The sequence below is a fragment of the Trachurus japonicus genome, chromosome 12 (assembly GCF_045865225.1).
Source record: "Trachurus japonicus isolate A0001 chromosome 12, Traja_1.0".
Classification (NCBI taxonomy): domain Eukaryota; kingdom Metazoa; phylum Chordata; class Actinopteri; order Carangiformes; family Carangidae; genus Trachurus; species Trachurus japonicus.
The window spans coordinates 27,887,828-27,907,630 of NC_140918.1; the positions used below are offsets into that span (position 1 = coordinate 27,887,828).

Here is a 19,803-nt window from a genome sequence, read left to right on the forward strand (position 1 = left end):
AGCGGCGGCGGCGCGCGCACACGCATATACACACACGCGCGCGGAGAGAGAGAGAGAAAGAGAGAGAGTCGGGGGAGGGGGTCTGTGTATCGGTGTGAGGAGTTGCACAACAACACGGAGCACTGTAACTGTAACTCGTGGAAAGAGTTGAAAGACTTCAAATCACCGGGACAGTCAGTGACACTACTCCGCAGGTAAGACCTCTCCGCTCTGCCCGTAAAACACCGACTGTCTCCCTCCGCGCACCGCTGACGGCTTTTTATAGGAGCAGCTGACGCTCCGTTTACGCTCCAGCCATCTTTGTTGATATTTATTAGTATGTGTTTATATCGCAGTAAAGCGGGGCTCAGTGTGTTTACCCCCTCTCTGCAGTGCCCACACTTAGCACATACCGAGCTAGCAGCGGCGTTAGCCCGCAGCTCTGACTGGGACCATATGGAAATGATATTTACTCGCTGCCCTGGACGGAAACCAGCCTGTATTGATTCCTGCCATCTGCTTTAAATATGTTTTTTTCTTTCATAAATTGTCCGTGTTAAACAAAGAATTGTATGTAATCTGTGCTGTAACGAAATTTAATTCAGAAGTTTACAGTAGGACTGAAATTCAGTTCTAGTTAGTTAATATCTTTATTTTCATTTGTCCACGCACCAAGTTCATGTATCATTTGGCAGCTTCAGTCCAGCTAAGAGGAGTGTTAAGATCAATATAAAATCGCTGTCATCTGGAGATATTTATTTCATTTGTGCAGGCTATTCTTTCACAACAGGAAACCACTGCAACACATTGCCAACTTCTGCAGTCTCTGGGTTATTTGAATAGAAAAGAATAGAACTTTATTAATCCTTTGGAGGAAATATTTGTGTCACAGCAGCTCAAATAGAATAGAAAAAAATAACTTGTGGTAGCAATAATATTAAGGAAATACTAATAAAATCTGTATAAAGTTATAAGGAGACATAAGACATATTTATAGAAACTCTGTTAGTTATTTTTCCTCAGAATAGAATTTTTTCATATATTTGAATAAAACAAATTTGGACTAACATTTACTTGCAATGCAGTGTAACTTCCCCAAATGAAGGAGGTGTGGTGTCTCATTGAACATGCACCCTCTCCATTAAGGAAAACAACATGCTGACATGTGTCATTCAGCATGAAAGCAGAGCCTGGTGTGTGTGTGTGTGTGTGTGTGTGTGTGTGTTGGTGGTGCGGGCTATATGGGTGTTGTTTGTGCGTATGATGAATGTTACATACATTAGGCCTACATGAAACAGTAGCAGCAGGGAGTGAGGTGGGGGAGAAGGCTGGCTGGTTGTCGCTGGTGGTTATGAGGATGCCTGGGCATCCAAGGTCAAATAACTGGCTAAAATTAGTCACGTGTCAGCTGTGACAGGGAGCCAGTGTCCTGTTTGACTGGGAGGGCTGGTTAGTATCCACCCAGCAGGAAGCCATACACTCACACACACATCCTCACCGGGTATTATAAAGGCTGCGTTGCTGCTAGTCTGCACCCATTTGACCATCTTTGGAAGAAAAGGCTGTTACAGGTAATTTGGCAGTGCAGTTATGAACATTAGATTTCATTCAAAAGAATGGGTGTAGCTTCCAATGAGCAGTGTGGGTTCGATAAATTATTAAAATAACAATGAGGCTATTATTTTTCTCTATTTTTAATGTTTTTAATCCAAAATTTAAAATATTAAATGAAGGCAGATGAATATATTCCTATTTGTTTCATTGATATCGTTGTTCAGCACACACGCTGCTCAGTAAGAATCAGTCATTATGGTCATGTGTGGTCATTATAAGTTTATGTCTTTCTACAAAAAACAGTGCAAAGGTAAAAGCTCAGTGTTGCTGTATTATAGTATGGCCACCAGAGGGGGCCGACAAGTTTGTTTTCCACTGTCACTCGTTCTACGTACAAAGGAATAAGCTAAACTTTTTGGAAACCTGTTTGCAAGGATTATGTTTATATTAGCATAAGATAACTGTGATCTTTTCCTGCGTTTTTTGGCATTTAATGGACCAAATGTTAATCACTTAATGGAGAAATGTCGATTAGATGCTAGGTTGAGTGAGACTGAGTGAGACAAATCTGCATAGAGGTTAGGACAACTACGTACTCTCACGATCTGCAGGTTTGAAAATAAATTTGCAGATCGAAAAACAAGCAAGTTATAAAGGAGCAACTTCCTGCAAGTGGCTGTCCGAGAAGGTGTTGCATGTGGTGCCAACTGAAACTGATGCAAATTGTGTCGGCAACTGGCCACTAGCTGGTATTACCAGAATCTCTATCAAACTGCATGTGAATTGTGGCATGGACATCGTCACTGACCCTGCTAACAACCTGCCTGCAGGTCTAGTACACTTTTTATCGTGCAGATACTTTGGCTAACGTAAGTTTGTTTTGTTTGTTGATCTCTACTTAATTCTCTCCTGACAACTTAGGTCCAAAACAAAGAGTTCAGTTCAGAGTTTTTATTGTCCCACAGAGGGAAAATTGTTTTTCACACAGAGACAATAAATACAAGATACGTAGAAGGAGGATAAAAGGAAGAACATAAAACAAAAAAACATAAAACTTGAGTCAATAAAAACTGTTTCGTAAGAAAGGCGTAACAACAAAAACATAAAAATGATTTGACATCAATGTTTTATATGAGACGATCAATCGTTTTATTGTCTTGAAAATTGCTCAACTCAACTCAACAATTTTATGAATGAATAAAATAAAGTCATTACATGATGCACTCAGGAAAAGGCCTGTGGGCCAGTTGAGAGATGAAACTGATCAGAAAGCATCTGAAAGGAAGCTGACAGACCAAGTGATGACTAACATGTGAGATATTTTGGTACTGAAAACAAGGAACTTCAGTTATGTTTCAGTATCTTGCTCACTCTGTACAACTAATAGAGGCTCCATACACTCCAAGTGTGCAAAGCAAGAAGCTGGGTGAGTGATCAATGATTTAACTACTTGTTTATAACTGAAAAGAACTATAATAATTGAAATGTTTTACTAATGTGGATGACAGCAGAGCAGGGTGTGGATTATGGGACTTGAGTTCCAGATGTTTTCCCACAATCTGTGAAACTTTTAGGTTTGTAATTTAACTTGCCTTTTGTCATTCTGCTTAAGTGTTTCCGAGTGGACCTGCTAATCAATAGAGCTGTGTGGGGAAATATCACCATCTATAGGTCAAAATAAGTAGGAGAGCAAAGAGTTAAAATGACGAGAAATTCTGTGGAACGGGAGAGGATGAGATTATGTGAAGAAGGGAGTGATGAGGAATCAGGAGGAGAACAAAATTGAGGAGTGAGGAGCAGGGAGGAGGAGTGATAGGAGAAGAGATAAGGAGAGAAATGATATGAGATGTGAAGAGGGTGAAGAAGTTGTTTCCTCCACTAACCAATCAAATGCCAGAAAATAAGGTCACAATCTCTCCTTACAGCATTACTGTGTTGAATTTGACCTTTTTGGATATAAAATGTCATCACTTATTTATTCTAAACATTTGGTTTGAATTTTATATCTATTATCATTGTATGAATTCTTGAAGAGTAACAAACTGAAACCATCGGCCATTGATTTGCATTGTGGATAATGTTTTGGCACAGAGGAAGTGACTCTGCTTAGTGAGTGTATAGTTTAAAGCTTCTAGTGTAATACTATTATTAAAGTATTTGAGTAGTTTATATTGAAGCAAACTGGCCCGTCATCTGGTTTGCTTTAAAGTTTGATGTACGGTGAAAACTCTGAAGTGCTTTAAGTTTATATTTGTTTAACCCAGCAGAGGCAGTTACCTGGAGGCCTCTCTCAGTCTGCAGAGCAGTGGTGAGTCACTGGCTCTCTGTGTGTGTGTGCACACTTCTGCAGCGCTTTGCAAAGTCTGGCATGGTTCAGCCAGTTACCATCTGATCCACTCTGTTCACTGTGAGGCAGGAACGTGATGTTGTCTCAGCGATGGTCTGTCCAGCATCCCATTGTTTAGAGTTTTTATTTTTTACCTTCATTACCTGTTCAGTGAGCTTCAGTGTACAGTCATTACATGTTTTTGCCCTCATCTTGGTCAGGATTCGAGCCTCCAGCCCCCGCTGTCGCTGACACAGAGGCATAATCAGAATGGAAATCAGAAATTCTTTACTGTCATTGCACAAGTATAACAACATTGAGGTAGAAATTCTCAAAGAATGGTGCTTTAAAGGGATAGTTAAACATTTTGGCAAATTGGCCCATTGCCATAATCCCTATAGTTTTAGGAGTAGGTTCGTTACCTTTAATTGTCGGTGCAAGCTGTTTTTAGAAAGGTGGAGCAGAGCCGTGAGCTGCTCAGAGCTACACTACGGAGGCTAATGGGATTTCTTGGTTTCTGAGTTGTTTTAGAGGTAAATTCATGCAAAACCACTGATGTGGGTTCCCGTCGGGGCAGTTTCTTGGCAAGCAGTCTCTGCATTTACCACGAAAACAACTCCGTCTGGTAACGTTCCATTATTAGCGTGGTGAATGTGCAGGTCACAACTTGTCCACCAGAGCGTTTTGGAGTTGTTGGATTGTGTATTTAATGAGTTTGATGAGGGAAACCAAGAAATCCCATGAGCCTCTGCAGACTAGTGTAGCTCTGAGCAGCTTGCGGCTCTGCTCCGCCGTTCAAAAAATAGCTTGCACCGACAGTTAAAGGTAACGAACCTACCCCTAAAACTATAGGGATTATGGCAATGGGCCAGTTTGCCAAAATGTTGAACTATCCCTTTAAGACATAAGACTCTTTATTGATCCCACATGTGGGAAATTATCTTGTAACAGTAGCAAAGAGTACAGGATGTGTAAAGAAATAACCTCTAAATTATAAAGGATTTACTATGTACAAGAATATAAAAAAAAACAACAAAGATATGTACTGTTACGTACAAAACATATTTAAGTAGAAAACTATATATACATGTTACAGTATATGGAATTTATGGGAAAGATATAAGACAACAACACATCAACAGCAGTTAAATAAAAGATGGTCACAAGAGGCAGATTCACGCTAATAAGAAAAGAAAAGGATATTGCATGTTAGGACAGTATATTGCACAGAGTATTGAGTCATTTTAAAGTGCAGTGTTCAGTGCAATGACTGCTCTGGGGTAAACTGTAATGTAATAATAAATCCAGAGGTGGATTTGTTCCTGTAATACTAGTCTTGTCTGTTTTGTACTGTATGCTGCTGACAGCATGTTGTGCTGTTACATTTTGTGATTATTTTCTACTAAATTGAACATTGAAGTTCCTATATAGCCTATCAGGACAAGGCACCTGGGAGCTTGTTGCATTAAATGATAAGGTCCCCGGTAACTTGTGTTCCAATGTCACCAGTACGTTTTATGTCAAACTAATACTGAACATCTACTACAGCAGGCTGATGTGTGTGTGAGCGCGCTCTGTGCTGGAGGCAGGACACACCCTGGGTATCATCTATTACAGCATTAACACCCACAGTGACAGCCAAGAGATAACAACACAGGCGGTCTATCTGTCTGACCCTTTATCCTGTCAAGAATCTCCCTTCCACTAATTCTCTGGAAATTGCTGCTGCGCTCTCAAGAAGCACAAACCTGCCTTTCGACCGACACAGAGGAAGAGGAAACAGCTGTGTTGGTTCAAGCTGGCATACTGTCTAAGCTCAGGGTCAACAGAAATTAAAAAAAGAAAAGAAAATGCAAGCAGCATCTTTGGAAAGCACCTCTTTGGTTCTGGCTCCAGTCGGTATTTTTTCCTAGTATTATTCAGAATATTGGGAGAGGGAGATGGGGAAGTCTGACCAGGAGCAAAATGATAAAATTTAAAACATAACACACACAAAAAAACACATCCATAATCATATCATGAAATGTCACATTTTAAGGGTGTGTCTCAGTCTGTCCTAATACAAGAACAACAGGTGACTGTGTAAACAGCACAGAGCACACCCATGTTATTGCCATGCTGCTGGGATGTTGGTGAACACCTTTAGTCATTACCGCAATAAAAACAAAATAACAGTCAAATGGATCGCAAATAAATTGTGATGCCGTGGTTTCCAGATGATTCAGACTGCAGTGAAGTCCTGACTCTCCCTTTAATGTCTCCGAAGTGTTCAGTTATCTCAACTGTAGGACGACTGATCAAGGATGTTTGCCCTTAATACTGTAATCACCATTACATTAGCGCTGAAGTTGACCATAGGTACTGAACTTATCTGAATTTACAGGTTATATACCACAGGCTTTAAAGGTGCCAGTAGTTACCTCTATCCTCCTGTAAAGCCTGAACCATTAAATAATTGTCAGAAAATTCTGAAATTTTGAAATTGGACCCTTAATTGGACCTTCTGACAAAAATGTAAAAAAAAATACAAGTCCAAATTTTTTTTTTTTTTTTTTTAATGGGAGATTTGCATAGAAAATTACCTTACAAAACGGCTGTATCTAAATTTGATACACACATTTCCAACATGGTTCTACTATAAAATAAGTTATAAAATATTAAGTACTTTTACTTTGCATCAACGCAGTAACTATTCCTATTGAAGTTTCAGTAAAAAAAATGTAAGTTTTTCTTACGTTATCTTTTTCAAAATTGGCAATAATATCCATGAGAAAACACATTTGGGTTGACAGCAGCCATATTGGATGTCCCAGTGAAGGCCTGCTGGTGCACAAATAACTGCACCCTGGTGGTTTGTTTGATCATTGCATGTATCTGATTGTATACATTAGATTTTTCAGGAAAAAAAAATCACAGTGAGGATGTAGAGGTCTGAAAAACTCATGTATTTTCATGTATCAAATCAAATTTGATACAAATGGCGACATAGCCTATTATTGATGCAGATGTTTCTGTTGATTAAAGACTAATATGGTCTCCTTCCTGGTAGGTGGAGACTCTGTTGAAGTTTCAAACTATTGGATCTGCCTTCACCCGATTGCTAACATTTGGACGTAACGTAAGCACGCTGTAAACGACGACCGTCCCCCATCGCAATGAGCAGAGCAAAGCGAGTGTGTGCTGGAAAGCCACGAATGCATTTCAATCCTATCCTTGAAATTTTTTTTAAGGATATATTTTTGGGGGCTTTTGTCTTTAATCGATAGTGTAGTAGTAGAGAGAGAGACAGGAAAGGGGGAGGCAGAGAGAGGGGGAATGGGCAGCCCTTTGCTGTGGTTAAAGTTGGATATGGGGCTGGCTGCGGCGTGGACTGTAGCCTATGCACATGGGGGCCTGCTCTACCAACCGAGCTAAACGATGCCCCCTTGAAATACTTTTTGCATAGGAATGGGCTGCATAAAGATCTCCCAACAGGATGCAGAGTTGTTAGAGCACAGGAAAGGCAGTGGATTAAGTTACTGATGCTCTCATTAGCTCTGTACTCGTTTGATCACAATTGTTCAGATCAGTTGAGGTGTGGGCACTGCACTGGTTTTAGCCATGCATGGATTTCAGTTTGCTTATCAAGTTAGTGATGGAGTTACACAAGGTTCCATGCTAGGACTGATGCCGTTCTCCTTGTAAATGCTTTCATTAGGCAATATCACCAGGAGGCACCACATCACCTCCCCTGAGGGTGTTTTCCTCCCTCATGTCGCCAAGTGTTGCTCTCTTTGGGAACAGTTGGTTTGTTTAACATAAAATACCTTGGAATGATGCATGTTGTGAACTGGCACTGTGCCAATTAATTGAATAGAAGATTTGCCTGTAGCTGTAAGCATTCACTTTGAAGTGCAAACTTTAACAACCTTTTCAGTCTCTTCCTCTAATTTCCAGTGTCTCTTGGCCGAAAACCAACCTTGCAAGATAATTGCCTCCGACCAGGTGTTCCAGATCTTGTCATTGCGAGAAAAATTGACTGCTTTACTGCACTGGGACACAAACATGCAGATACGATCAATTGCCTTCTTACTGCCTTCATTGAAAACAAATGCACATTGCCAGGGAGGGAGGGAGTAGAGTGAGTTTTTAAGACATTGTTCTAAAATATGCACTCTAGGGTGAGCTCTGTAGAAAACAAAGTGAACAAAACAGAGAAAAAGCGACCAGACTTGCATAGTTGGAAGGTCCTGATCAAATGATTGGTCAAAAATGATAAAATGTCAGTGCTTCAATGGAATAAAGATTGGAGAAGATGTGGTAATGTGATAAGTGATGGTCAGGAAGAGTAAGGAATCCATGGCCTTGTCCACACCCGGTGTGTCTTCAGTGATCTGATGGGAGGTGTTCAGCTCTTTAGATCCGGTTTAAAAATGTGTCTGCACATGTGCCTCAATTGACCATGTGTGATCAGATCTCACTTCCTGCTTTGTATGCAAATAAACAGGTTGTTTTTGGCCGATCCAACCAACGAACGGGCTTGTGCTTGTGCAAATGTGTGTGCGTGAGTCCAGGAACAGACTGGCGTGGTGGTGGCTGACAACGCCGAGGTGCCGTGGAGACTTTTACGATTTGTTTTTGCGATCGCTGGAATGTTGGATGCTTCAAATCTTAGGGGCGTCCACACCTGAACCTGTGGTTGGATCACCAGAGACGGATGAGGATACCAGGTCTGAACAGGTCTCCTGAGACTGTACCATCGACTCTGAGAGGATGCGCCAGTGTGTAACAGATGCACATGAGTGAAAACGGAAACTTTAAAATTCAAATTCAGTTTCGTTTTTCATTTTCCATATTGAATAGGGGACGTAAAGGAGTGGTTGGTTACTGTTGAGGCGAACACAGAGAAGCTGACTCCCATCTCTTCACTCGGCGTGTTGGACAGGATCAGAGGTACAGTGTTGACTCCTGGAAGGTGCTTTGTCATAACCTGTTGTTGCGCCTGCCAAACAATCCCAAGGAATATTGGGTAATATATAGACGCATCATTAAAGAGCCATTCTCCCTCTCCCGCCTCTGCAGCCACTCATCAGGCTCTGTTGCTTTCCCTCCCCCTCGTTTATCTTTCCCTGCCCTTGGTTTGGCTGGAATATGTTCACATGCTGAAGTGGAGCCATGTTTTTTAAAATGTAGCCTATTGTACAATTTTCCGGCCCAAAACATGGTTTAAGAGCCAGAGACCAAATCGGAGGCATTTGTTTCGCAGTGAATGTTTTTCTCAGCAGGAGTTCCTCCACACACTCTGCACATCTCAGTCGAGTTTAGTGGAAAAGCATGGAGCTGGCAGGCAGCGTACCGTAGACACGCTGCACAGTCAGGCAGGCCTATGCTGAGAGATTTCCTAGTCTGGAATGCCAACAACAGCATAGCCCTCATTACCGCAATTAAGAGCAGCCTGGCATATGTATGCAGCGCAGATCTGTTCCTGTGTGCGTAACCCAAGGCATGGCATTAGGCCCACTTGGCATTGCAAACATTTTAATGGTTAATGGAGCCAAGGAGGCTAAGGTGAGCTCAAGTTAGCACATGCACGCTCTACGCTCTCGTTTCAAGTATTAACTTAATGCTTAAACCTGACTCATCAGTGATGGGCTGGCTGGGGGGGAATGGGGGGTGGGGGTGCCGAAGAATAACGCTCGTAATGCTTTGGGACGAGGAGCAAGTTTCAGCATGACCCAGCTGAGACATCTCAGCCAGCTATTTGCGGTTAAACAAGTCATTAATACTTCAGTGGGAAATCCAGAGGTTGAGTCCTTTTTTCTGAAGCCATGAATGCTCCTTTCACAGTCTGTCCTTATTTGAATAAAGCCGGAGACGGAAGGGGCGCGAGGTCTCGCTCCGATGACTCAGCCAGTCAGAAGAAGGAGGACACAGATGATGGGAGCTGCTCACCGGCTCGCCCTGTCACTTGCTTTCAGAGGTCGGCTTGTTTGGAAACGTTCTTCACATTTCCAGTTAAAACCAGAACGAAGCCTCCATTATCATGAGTCATCAGCCCCCAGAGCGCTTTAGCTCCTTTATCAGAGATAAACTGGAACTGGGATGCAACAATATGTAGGCGGTCATGCATAGTTTGGGACTAACTTTTACACTGTTTGTTTATTATACGGTGTAATTGTATTATTCTACACCTCCAGGTTTGGGTGATGTTGCCAGTAAACAGCATTTTACTCGGCAGATTACAATGAAATCTGATGAAATGTTGATCCCTGTGCTGAAAAATAAGTCATTTGGACCATTTATACGATATTTTTATGAACTTTGAAGGTTCCTCATGTACTCCTTAAGTAAAAATATTATTATACCTCCACACTGGTGACAGACAGGAGGTGAAGAAGTTGCCCATTTCCTTCAACTTGGCAGCTAGGCAGAGGCACATACTGTAAGTAGTTTCCAGCATGGGTCAGCAGCACAAACCTATGAGAATTGGGGCAGACTCACAATAATAGTCTACTGCAGAAGTCTTCAACAGGGGGTCGGTGACCCCTAGGTGGTCTGCCGGGGGTGCTGCGGGGGGGGGGGGGGCGTGGAATTTTGGGTTGAGAAGACAATGTTTTATATCTTTTAGTTATGTTTCAAATAAAAACGTCAATTTGAATAGCTTGTCTGAATGACTATCATGCAGTTGACAGATATCAGCATTGGTATCAGTGAACAAGGTCTGTTTATAAATGGCAGTGGCACGGCCCCCCTCCTCAGTGTACCTGTGCACGTTTAGGAAAAACATGAATAAGAACCTGTGTATTATTTGAATAGCTTAGTATTGAATGCACAATAAGTTTTATTTGCACAACTGAAAATCTTTAAACCTCACCTGTAAAAAGTAATTACAATTTACACAAATAACAAAGCAAAACAAACAAACAAACGAAAAAATAACATTATTATAGCTTACAAGGTACGTTTATACATGGCACTGGGCCCAGTTTAATATAAAACACAATTAATTTGATACTATATTAGGGGTCTCTGCTCCATCTCTCCATCAGTTTGGAGGTCTTTGGCCTAAAAAACCTTGAAGACCCCTCTGCTGCCCACCATACCACACTGCCAAGCTAACATGTCCTTTTTTGTTCATAATCTCCTCTCCTTTTACACTGCTGAGTCTGACTTGTATCATTAGAACAGACATGTCATGTGATATGATGATATTTACTCTGTACAGTAGGTAGTGGGAGCCTATTTGAGTTCAAGTACCACCACCACCTCATTTTAATCCAGGAAAAAACCCTGTTAATGTTTGTATGAAATCCTGTCTTTGACTTGTGCTTTAAATGAATTTGTCCAATAATTAGCTTTAAGCATCACCTGAAAACATGTTACTGTGAGAGCAAAATAGCGACTAAACAGATTCTTACTTAAAGTAGCCTCCAGACATCTAGATAAGTACAGTACCTCTCCACCAATGAAACACCCAGTCAGCGTTGAAGCTTTACACACTGTGAAGGTTGCTCTTGGGAAATAAAACCTGCAGTTTTAATGTTAATAAAGAGTAAAAGATTAGCTGACTAATTTTACCAGCTTTATATGGGCGGACTGGTATGCAGTTATCGTAACTCTTTTCTCACAATCTCTGCTTTGTGGAGAACATAATTCCTGTGAGAGTCCAAGTAAGGGTTTTACTGTTCTGTTTTACCAGGTCGGTTTTGGCCCAGATGTGGATCCAGATGCAGATCTTTACCACATGTGATCAGCTCTGTAGCCTGGGAGTGCGTGTTCTCTGAGAGCTCTCTGGTTATGTTTTCATATCAGGCTTTTTCGACTGACATTTATTTGTGCTGCCCTGGTATCATGGAGTATTATGATCAAAGAGTCCTGTAAATGTCAAATAAAATAACACCCTGATTATATATGATCCTGCAAATGACATACACACTGTCTATATGCACAGTGATTATAATTATTAAAGAGGCTTAAAAGCAAGTGATGCTGATGATGTATGGAAAGAGAGAGCCCAAACGTGTTTTCAGAGAATTGCACCCACGTGTGTGTTTGCCGTCACTTTCATCTCTCACCTGCCTCTCACAACTATACCTTTTGAACCTCTGTGAAATGAGTAACTGTTTGTAATTGTGCTGAATACGCCAGACTTGACATGATCATCTTCCTTGTTGCAGCAGTGGGGGCGGATGTGATGTCACCATGGAAGCACAGAACAACAACCAGCCCAACTTAGACAACCACAACAACCTGTACAAGATCCCCGGCCAGGAGGACCAGGTAGGATGTCTGAGTCTGACCTGTTTGTGTGAACTAGTCATTTTAGTAGAGAGAACAGCTACATGTTGCAGGTTCTGAAAGTTCACTGATGACACAGATACACATTACAACCAGCAGAGTCATTCCTCAAAAACTCAAATTCAATTAAAAACAGCGACAGGCGAGGAGGAGGAGGGGTTCAGGCTTGAGCATTTCTTGGCCCGGTGCGGCCTTTTTCCCGGAATCTCACCTCCTCACCGTGATGACCAGCGGGGAAGTCACTGCTCCTGGCCAAGAAATAGTCTGGCACACAACACCTCATCTAACCACAGAGTTATAACTGAACTTGATGGGTGAGCTGTGGAGGTATTGGTAAGCTGGTTTCACTCCTCATGAGAAGACACTGGTGCTTCATACAGGTTGACACATCTGCAGCTCAACTATGTGATAAGCTCAGTGAGGTAACAAGAGAGGAAAAGAAGGGAGAAATACAGAGTGGACACATTCAGAAGTAGACACTGTAAGAAAATAAATCAAATCAAATCAATCTTTATTGACATTTTGTTCCAATGTAATTGATTGAACTTTTTTTTTTATTTAGTTCTTTTCATCTTTCTTTCTTTCAAAGGTCTTTTTATTGATGAAATGAATAGGAGAGTCACTGGTCAAGAAAAAAATATTGTTTTTCTGAACATCCACCTGAAACACAACACATCCCACTGGCCAAACATGGACAAACACAGGCAACCACACACAAAATTGTTGATAGGCAGAATAAAAATTATTAACAACAATGCATAGAAAATCTTTAAAAAATGCTGTATAAATTAACAGTGAAAGAGAAGAGAAAAAATTAAGTAATTAAAAAAGTCAAATAAATCAAAAGAAAAGAAAAAAAGGAGGGGTGACCTGTGGGGTTAGGGTCTACTACTATTATTATTGTGGGTTTCTCATAAAATACCAAGAAGGGGCGCCATATTTTGTAAAATTTATTATCTGATCCCCGAGTTGTGTATCTGATCTTCCCTATATTGATGCAGAGGAGCTGTTCTTTTCATTTTTCCACTAAAGGAGACATTCACTGACATAAGACCCCATGAATTTAAATAATACAAGTAAATAAAATACAGATCAAATTAAAAAAACAAACAGATGTTTATACCAGAAGGGGAATTTGCAGCAATGCAGTATCAATCCGAGGGAAGCTGGATTGAATTATTTTTAGACATGTCATTTATTAATTATTCTACTAAAAGTAGGCTATGGCTTCTGGTTGTAATGCTTCTATCCCAGGTTTGAATGGCTGCTGTTAAATTAACAAAACCACCATTCACTGTGTTCACTGTGTTTCTGCCCTGAAGCTTTACAAGACTCTTCAGATGTGAGCTGTGTCCCAATTCAGGGGTCATGTCCCTCAGAGGACGCAACGTCATAGATGGCACAAGCCGAGACATTCTGGGGTCTTTGCTTTGCGTCACCAGCTGCGTCTGTCCCGACTGTTGCGTCACGAGGAACTTCCCCCTGTTACCTTGTAACCTTGACAACACAACTTTCACAAAAGCTTGAGGTTTGAGGGCTCGTGGTTTCAGTTTTATCGACGGACTGAGCTGAAAGTCAATACGTACGTTCAACATCGTCATCCTCAGGGACTTCTCTGTCAGTGTGGTTTGTTGCCATATTACGTATTTTTTATCACCAGTGCAGTGCGCAATGAATCTTGGGATAGGTTGGGCCACGATTCATCCATCTGTGATACTAGCCTTTGTTTTCCAGGAAGAGAAGAGAAGTGTGATTTGTATTTATGTGTTTATTTAGATGTGACAGTGCACATTGATGAACATACAAGTATAAAAATCAAAAAATCAAAAAACATACTATTTACATACATACAAGTATGAAAATATGCCAGATTGTAGCTAAAATGCCTTTTTTATCCGTAGTCCTATTTACATAAAAACAGTTTAAAACAACACTACAATACATATAATAGAAAACCACTGTGCTCAGGAGATGTGAACAGTCCAACTGATCAGGGGCATAAACAGCTGCAGTGTTTGGCTCTGTGACTGTGACCATGTGAAACCTGTTCACATGGTGTTTTTGTGTTGTTGTTTTTTTGCACAGAAGAACATGCCCAGCTGCAGGTACTGCTGCACGCTGGCAAACTTCCGCATCGAGAAGAAGATCGGTCGGGGCCAGTTCAGTGAGGTGTATAAAGCCACGTACCTGCTGGATGGACAGCTGGTAGCACTAAAGAAAGTCCAGGTACATCTCTCTATGTAGTCTAGTCTAGTCTAGTGCACCCCCTGCTGGTCACAGGCCTCAATTAAATAAAAAATGCAACCTACCACAGCTGTAATGTTTCCCCCTACACAGTTATTACTAATAAATTTAATATTTATTATGATGAAAATCAATTAAGTCATATAACTGTGATCCAGAGAGAGAAAATTGCATGTCAGGTAGTGGCAGGACCCCCCTCTAGTTTTACAGAAATGGTTTAATCCTACTGCTCAGCAGCCAGTCAGGACTGAAAGAATGAAAATGGGTGACTGACCAATGTTTCAGCATTATAAGAAATTGATATGTTAACATGTTGTTATGGTAACATGTCTGTCCGGCCTTCATAGTTTATGGCCTCATAGAACCACAACACATCTGTCTCCCTCTCACTCTGTCTGGTTTTCCTATGGAAGCTCATTTCTACCACTGTGATGAGACATCCTATAATAAAGAGAAACAAATTTTGAAATAATGAAAATCAATGTCATAGACATGCAGTAGTATATAGACATAGCAGCACAAATCACCAAACCCATACACTGTCTACACATCATGCAGCATTATAGATCGTCATCACAGACACATGGAAATAGATTTTTTTTGTCCAGAAACGTAAAAAAAAAAGTCACATTGACTCATTCAGTCTTGTCACTGCAGATCTTTGATATGATGGATGCCAAAGCTCGTCAGGACTGCATCAAAGAGATCGACCTACTGAAGGTAAAATCACTGTTTCTGATGTGACTGAAATATCTCAGAACAAAGACAAAAATAGAAACTTTATTTAAAATGCTCTATGAGAAATGTCCTCTGGTGCAGATTATCAGTGGACAGGATCAGAGCTGTTACTCACATCTGTCTTATCTGTCCACTGCAGCAGCTGAATCACCCCAATGTGATCAAATACCTGGACTCCTTCATTGAAGACAATGAGCTCAACATTGTTCTGGAGCTGGCAGATGCTGGAGATCTGTCCCAGATGATAAAGGTCAGTAAAAACGAAATGACTAAATGGGTAAACCTCAACAGACAATGTTTTCCAGGGACAATACTTAGATTAGTTGATCACTTGTTGCTTAACTTATGGAATTAAAAGTAAAAAGAGATCCCAGATCACTAACTTATACCATCTTCTTCTTTTGTTCAGTACTTCAAGAAGAAGCGGCGGCTCATCCCAGAGAGAACTATATGGAAATATTTTGTGCAGCTCTGCAGCGCTGTGGAGCACATGCACTCACGCAGAGTGATGCACCGCGGTAAACAGCTCCTCACAGACTCATCTACACTGTGTTCTCTTTACCTTTATGTTTCCAGATTAGTTTCCAGTATTTAATCACGGCATTCGCAGCAATTGCTTTTCACACTGCACAAGATTTTATTTCCTTTCTCAATCTTTTTTTGTTTTGTTTCTTTTTTTCTGCACTGAGACAAACCAATATGTGTATAGAGATAAAGAGAGATAGAGTTTTGCATGAATTTACCTCTAAAACAACTCTGTCTGGTAACATTCTGTTATTATCTCATAGTGTGGTGAATGTGCAGGCCACAACTTGTCCACCAGAGTGTTTTGGAGTTGTTGGATTGTGTATTTGATGAGTTTGATGAGGGAAACCAAGAAATCCCATTAGCCTCCGTAGCGTAGCTCTGAGCAGCTCACGGCTCTGCTCCGCTGTTCTAAAAATAGCTTGCACCGACTATTAAAAGTAACAAACCTACTCCTAAAACTATAGTGATTATGGCAGTGGGCCAATTTGCCAAAATGTTTAACTATCCCTTTAAATATGGCATACTTGATATTAAGGGTGTGGATATTAATCCCTTGTTTAATTGTATCTCTTTCTCTCTCTCTCTTTCTATGTGCGTGTGTACCAGATATTAAACCAGCCAACGTGTTCATCACAGCCACGGGGGAGGTGAAGCTGGGTGACCTGGGCTTAGGCCGCTTCTTCAGCTCTAAAACCACTGCAGCTCATTCCTTAGGTAACGCATGTGCACACATGTACATGTACACAACACACACACATGAACACACAGCAACAGGTTGCTACTCAGCTTTATGAGAGCAGATAAAATCTCATGTCATGCAACGTTTAATTTGATGTTTATATTATTTCTTCACACCATTGCAGAAGACATATTGTTTTGTCTGTCCCATTGTCATGGACACAATAACTCTGTAGCTCTTTGGTGGAACTACCTCAAATTTAGCACAAATGTTCACTTGGATTAAAGAAGGGACTGATTTGAGGACAAAGATCAACATAATACAGAAATTATAACAAATTTTCACACAAGTTGTTCATAATGTTTATGACTGTGGACAAACAGAGGTGTAACCTGAGACTAGTCTGAGTGGAGGAGGCAGAAAACCACAAGGTTGTGATGCCAGTCCTTTTTTAATGTTTGTGTATTTCTCTGTCTGTGTCAGTGGGGACTCCTTACTACATGTCACCGGAGAGGATCCATGAGAACGGATATAATTTTAAGTCAGACATCTGGTCTCTGGGATGTCTCCTGTATGAGGTGAGACCAGTAACCTTCTCGTCATGAGGACAGAAAGCCTAACGAGTGGCGGCAGCCGAGTTGAGTCTGTCTGGGTCAAGCTCCAGCAGCAGCCAGCCAGAGGAAATGTTTTTTCTTGTTGTGGAAGTAGTTAATCTCTTGGGGTTTAGCCAAGAACAATTATTAAGGCGCTGGGAAAAGTTGGTGCTAGTTGAACTTCATAAATATTTTTGTTTCCAGTCATTGTCTACACCCACATCAGCTCTTCTTCCTCTCTGTCTTCCTCCTCCTTCAGATGGCGGCTCTGCAGAGTCCATTTTATGGGGACAAGATGAACCTCCTGTCCCTCTGCCACAAGATCGAGCGGTGTGATTACCCCCCCCTGCCCCCTGACCATTACTCTGAGAAGGTAGAGCTAAAGCGTACTGTTGGCCATCGGTTAAAGGGATAGTTCAACATTTTAGCAAATTGGCCCATTGCCATAATCCCTATAGTTTTAGGAGTAGGTTTGTTACCTTTAGTTGTTGGTGCAAGCTATTTTTAGAACGGCGGAGCAGAGCTGCGAGCTGCTCAGAGCTACGCTACAGAGGCTCATGGGATTTCTTGGTTTCCCTCATCAAACTCATCAAATACACAATCCAACAACTCCAAAATGCTCTGGTGGACAAGTTGTGACCTGCACATTCACCACGCTGAGATAATAACGGACCGTTACGAGACAGAGTTGTTTTAGAGGCAAATGCAGAGACCGTTTGCTGGAAAACTGTCCCTGAAGGCAACGCACATCAGTGGTTTTGCATGAATTTACCTCTAAAACAACTCCGTCTCGTAACGTTCTGTTATTATCTCATAGCGTGGTGAATGTGCAGGTCACAACTTGTCCACCAGAGCATTTTGGAGTTGTTGGATTGTGTATTTGATGAGTTTGAGAAATCCCATTAGCCTCCGTAGCGTAGCTCTGAGCAGCTCACGGCTCTGCTCCGCCGTTCTAAAAACAGCTTGCACCGACAATTAAAGGTAACGAACCTACTGGTATGACTATAGGGATTATGGCAATGGGCCAATTTGCCAAAATGTTGAACTATCCCTTTACAGTACTTTAAAAGAAGTCATCCATAAGCACAAGAACAGTTCTCAGCCTGGATTTCAAAGCATTTGAGGATCATTTCAGTTGTGTTAGTAGATGTGCAGCATAGCAGCTAAATGCTGCTAGAGGGTTTATGTGTCAGGGCCACAGACAGACAGAGTGAGGGACATCTTATTGGTCTGGTTTGTTGACATCTGACTTGTTAAACTAATCCCGCCTCTCCCCACAGCTGCGGAACCTGGTGAGCATGTGCATCAACTCGGACCCGGACCAGCGGCCGGACATCGTCTTCGTGCTGCAGATCTCCAAACAGTTGCACATGTGGACTTCCAGCACCTGAGCGCCGCCGGTGCTCCGAGCAGGACCTCTTCTCCGCTCAAGTCCGAGGACCTGAAACCAGCCGATGTTAAAGCTCTGCCTGGAGGGGGGAGTGGGGGAGGGGGGACGGGGCAGAAAAAGTGTTTGTTACCCTCGTCTCGCCTCGACAGGAGGGAACCGTGAAAAGACTCGCACTAGTGGACACGTGATATTTCCACGTCCACTGTCATGGGGGACGTGAAGAGATGCGTCAGTGGTGTGGCACCCGAGGGAAAGTTAATGACGCTGCACTTGTGGACAGCTGAGGACAGGGAGCTGTGTCTCACCACCACCACGCAGGCTTTTCCTCTACAACTCCACCGGGGTTGCATTCCAAGTTCACGCCCTGTGTTTCAGGTGAAGTAGCCTACACAGTGGAGCTGGGAGATTTGTATATTAATCATCTATCATTTATCACTGTAATCATATCATACATTGTTTCATAATTTTAGGGGTCTAAAGGGACGATTGGTAAATACTTAAGTCGCAAATAGTCACATCCCTGCGAGAGCGTAAAGCTCTGTCTTCATGTTTACAGCAGGAGATGGACCCAGTGTCCAAAGATCATCATCTCATCATACAGCTCAACGCCTCTTCGCTCTGTTTGACGGCATCATCTTCACTCAAGGTTCACTTATTAGCTTTTTTTTCCATTGTCATGATCTTCATTAGCAGATGGCGTTTGCTCAGTGGTCACATGTTCATGGTGTCACCTGTTTTAGTTTTAGTTTCAGTCTTAGACCTGAGATCAAAACTCCATGTTAGGTTCACTCATATTTCATCTTTTTTGTCAGCTTTCAAAGTAGGATTTAGATTTTTAGCCTGTAGAAGCTCAGTTGACAAATATGTTTATGTCAAGACCAAAGAGAAGCATTTTATCTGCTTTCTAATAACACGTTGCCTTATTTTAGGTTTATGACAAATAGGGTTCAGAGTCAGGGATCTGAGCCTCTGCTCTGCTGATCACTAGTGAAACAATGAAATCACAGGCCTAGAAACTCATCGTCATCCGCCACAGCTGCCTCCAGCTTCCAGCTGTCTGGATATTTAAAAAGGGCTTTTATACATCACACTGCCAGTGTCATCATTTACAGAGCTGATGGAGATTAAAAAAGGAAAAGTAAACCATCTTCACACCATCCACCGCCGTGAAGCTGAACAAGCAGCAGAGAATCTGTTCAGTACAAATCTACAGACACAGCGTTGAGTTGGGTTTGAATAACAAATGTGTTGTGTCATGGTGGTGGGTGTTGTTTAGTTATCATCTTGTTCCTATGTGCAAATATAGACTGAAAACATAAACACCAAAGACATGAGATGCTGTAACAGTCACTTTGAACTGAACATTAGTTACTATCTCAGATCTTCATCGTGCATGTATTATGACTTTTCACTGCAGAGTTTTGTGTCATTATGTTTTTACCAACTCTGTTTTTCTGTGCAACATGACATTAAATCTGTGTGTGAAACATGTTTC

At 41.6% G+C, this 19,803-nt stretch overlaps 1 protein-coding gene across 3 annotated transcripts; it reads left to right on the plus strand.

The window, feature by feature from the left end:
• The first annotated feature begins 23 nt into the window (after positions 1-23).
• nek6 (NIMA-related kinase 6) lies at positions 24-19,790 on the plus strand. 3 transcript variants are annotated; one of them, XM_085794126.1, is made up of 10 exons: positions 24-194; positions 12,016-12,118; positions 14,222-14,362; positions 15,038-15,100; positions 15,258-15,368; positions 15,528-15,636; positions 16,253-16,360; positions 16,809-16,903; positions 17,178-17,291; positions 18,199-19,790. In XM_085794126.1, the coding sequence occupies exons 2-10, from the start codon at positions 12,041-12,043 to the stop codon at positions 18,307-18,309; spliced, it is 930 nt and encodes a 309-aa protein (XP_085650252.1). In that variant the 5' UTR covers positions 24-194; positions 12,016-12,040; the 3' UTR covers positions 18,310-19,790. The 3 variants fall into 3 exon arrangements, with proteins under 3 accessions (XP_085650252.1, XP_085650253.1, XP_085650254.1); XM_085794127.1 differs by having other exon boundaries at positions 12,019-12,118; XM_085794128.1 differs by lacking the exon at positions 24-194 and adding an exon at positions 3,802-3,841.
• The last annotated feature ends 13 nt before the right edge of the window (positions 19,791-19,803 follow it).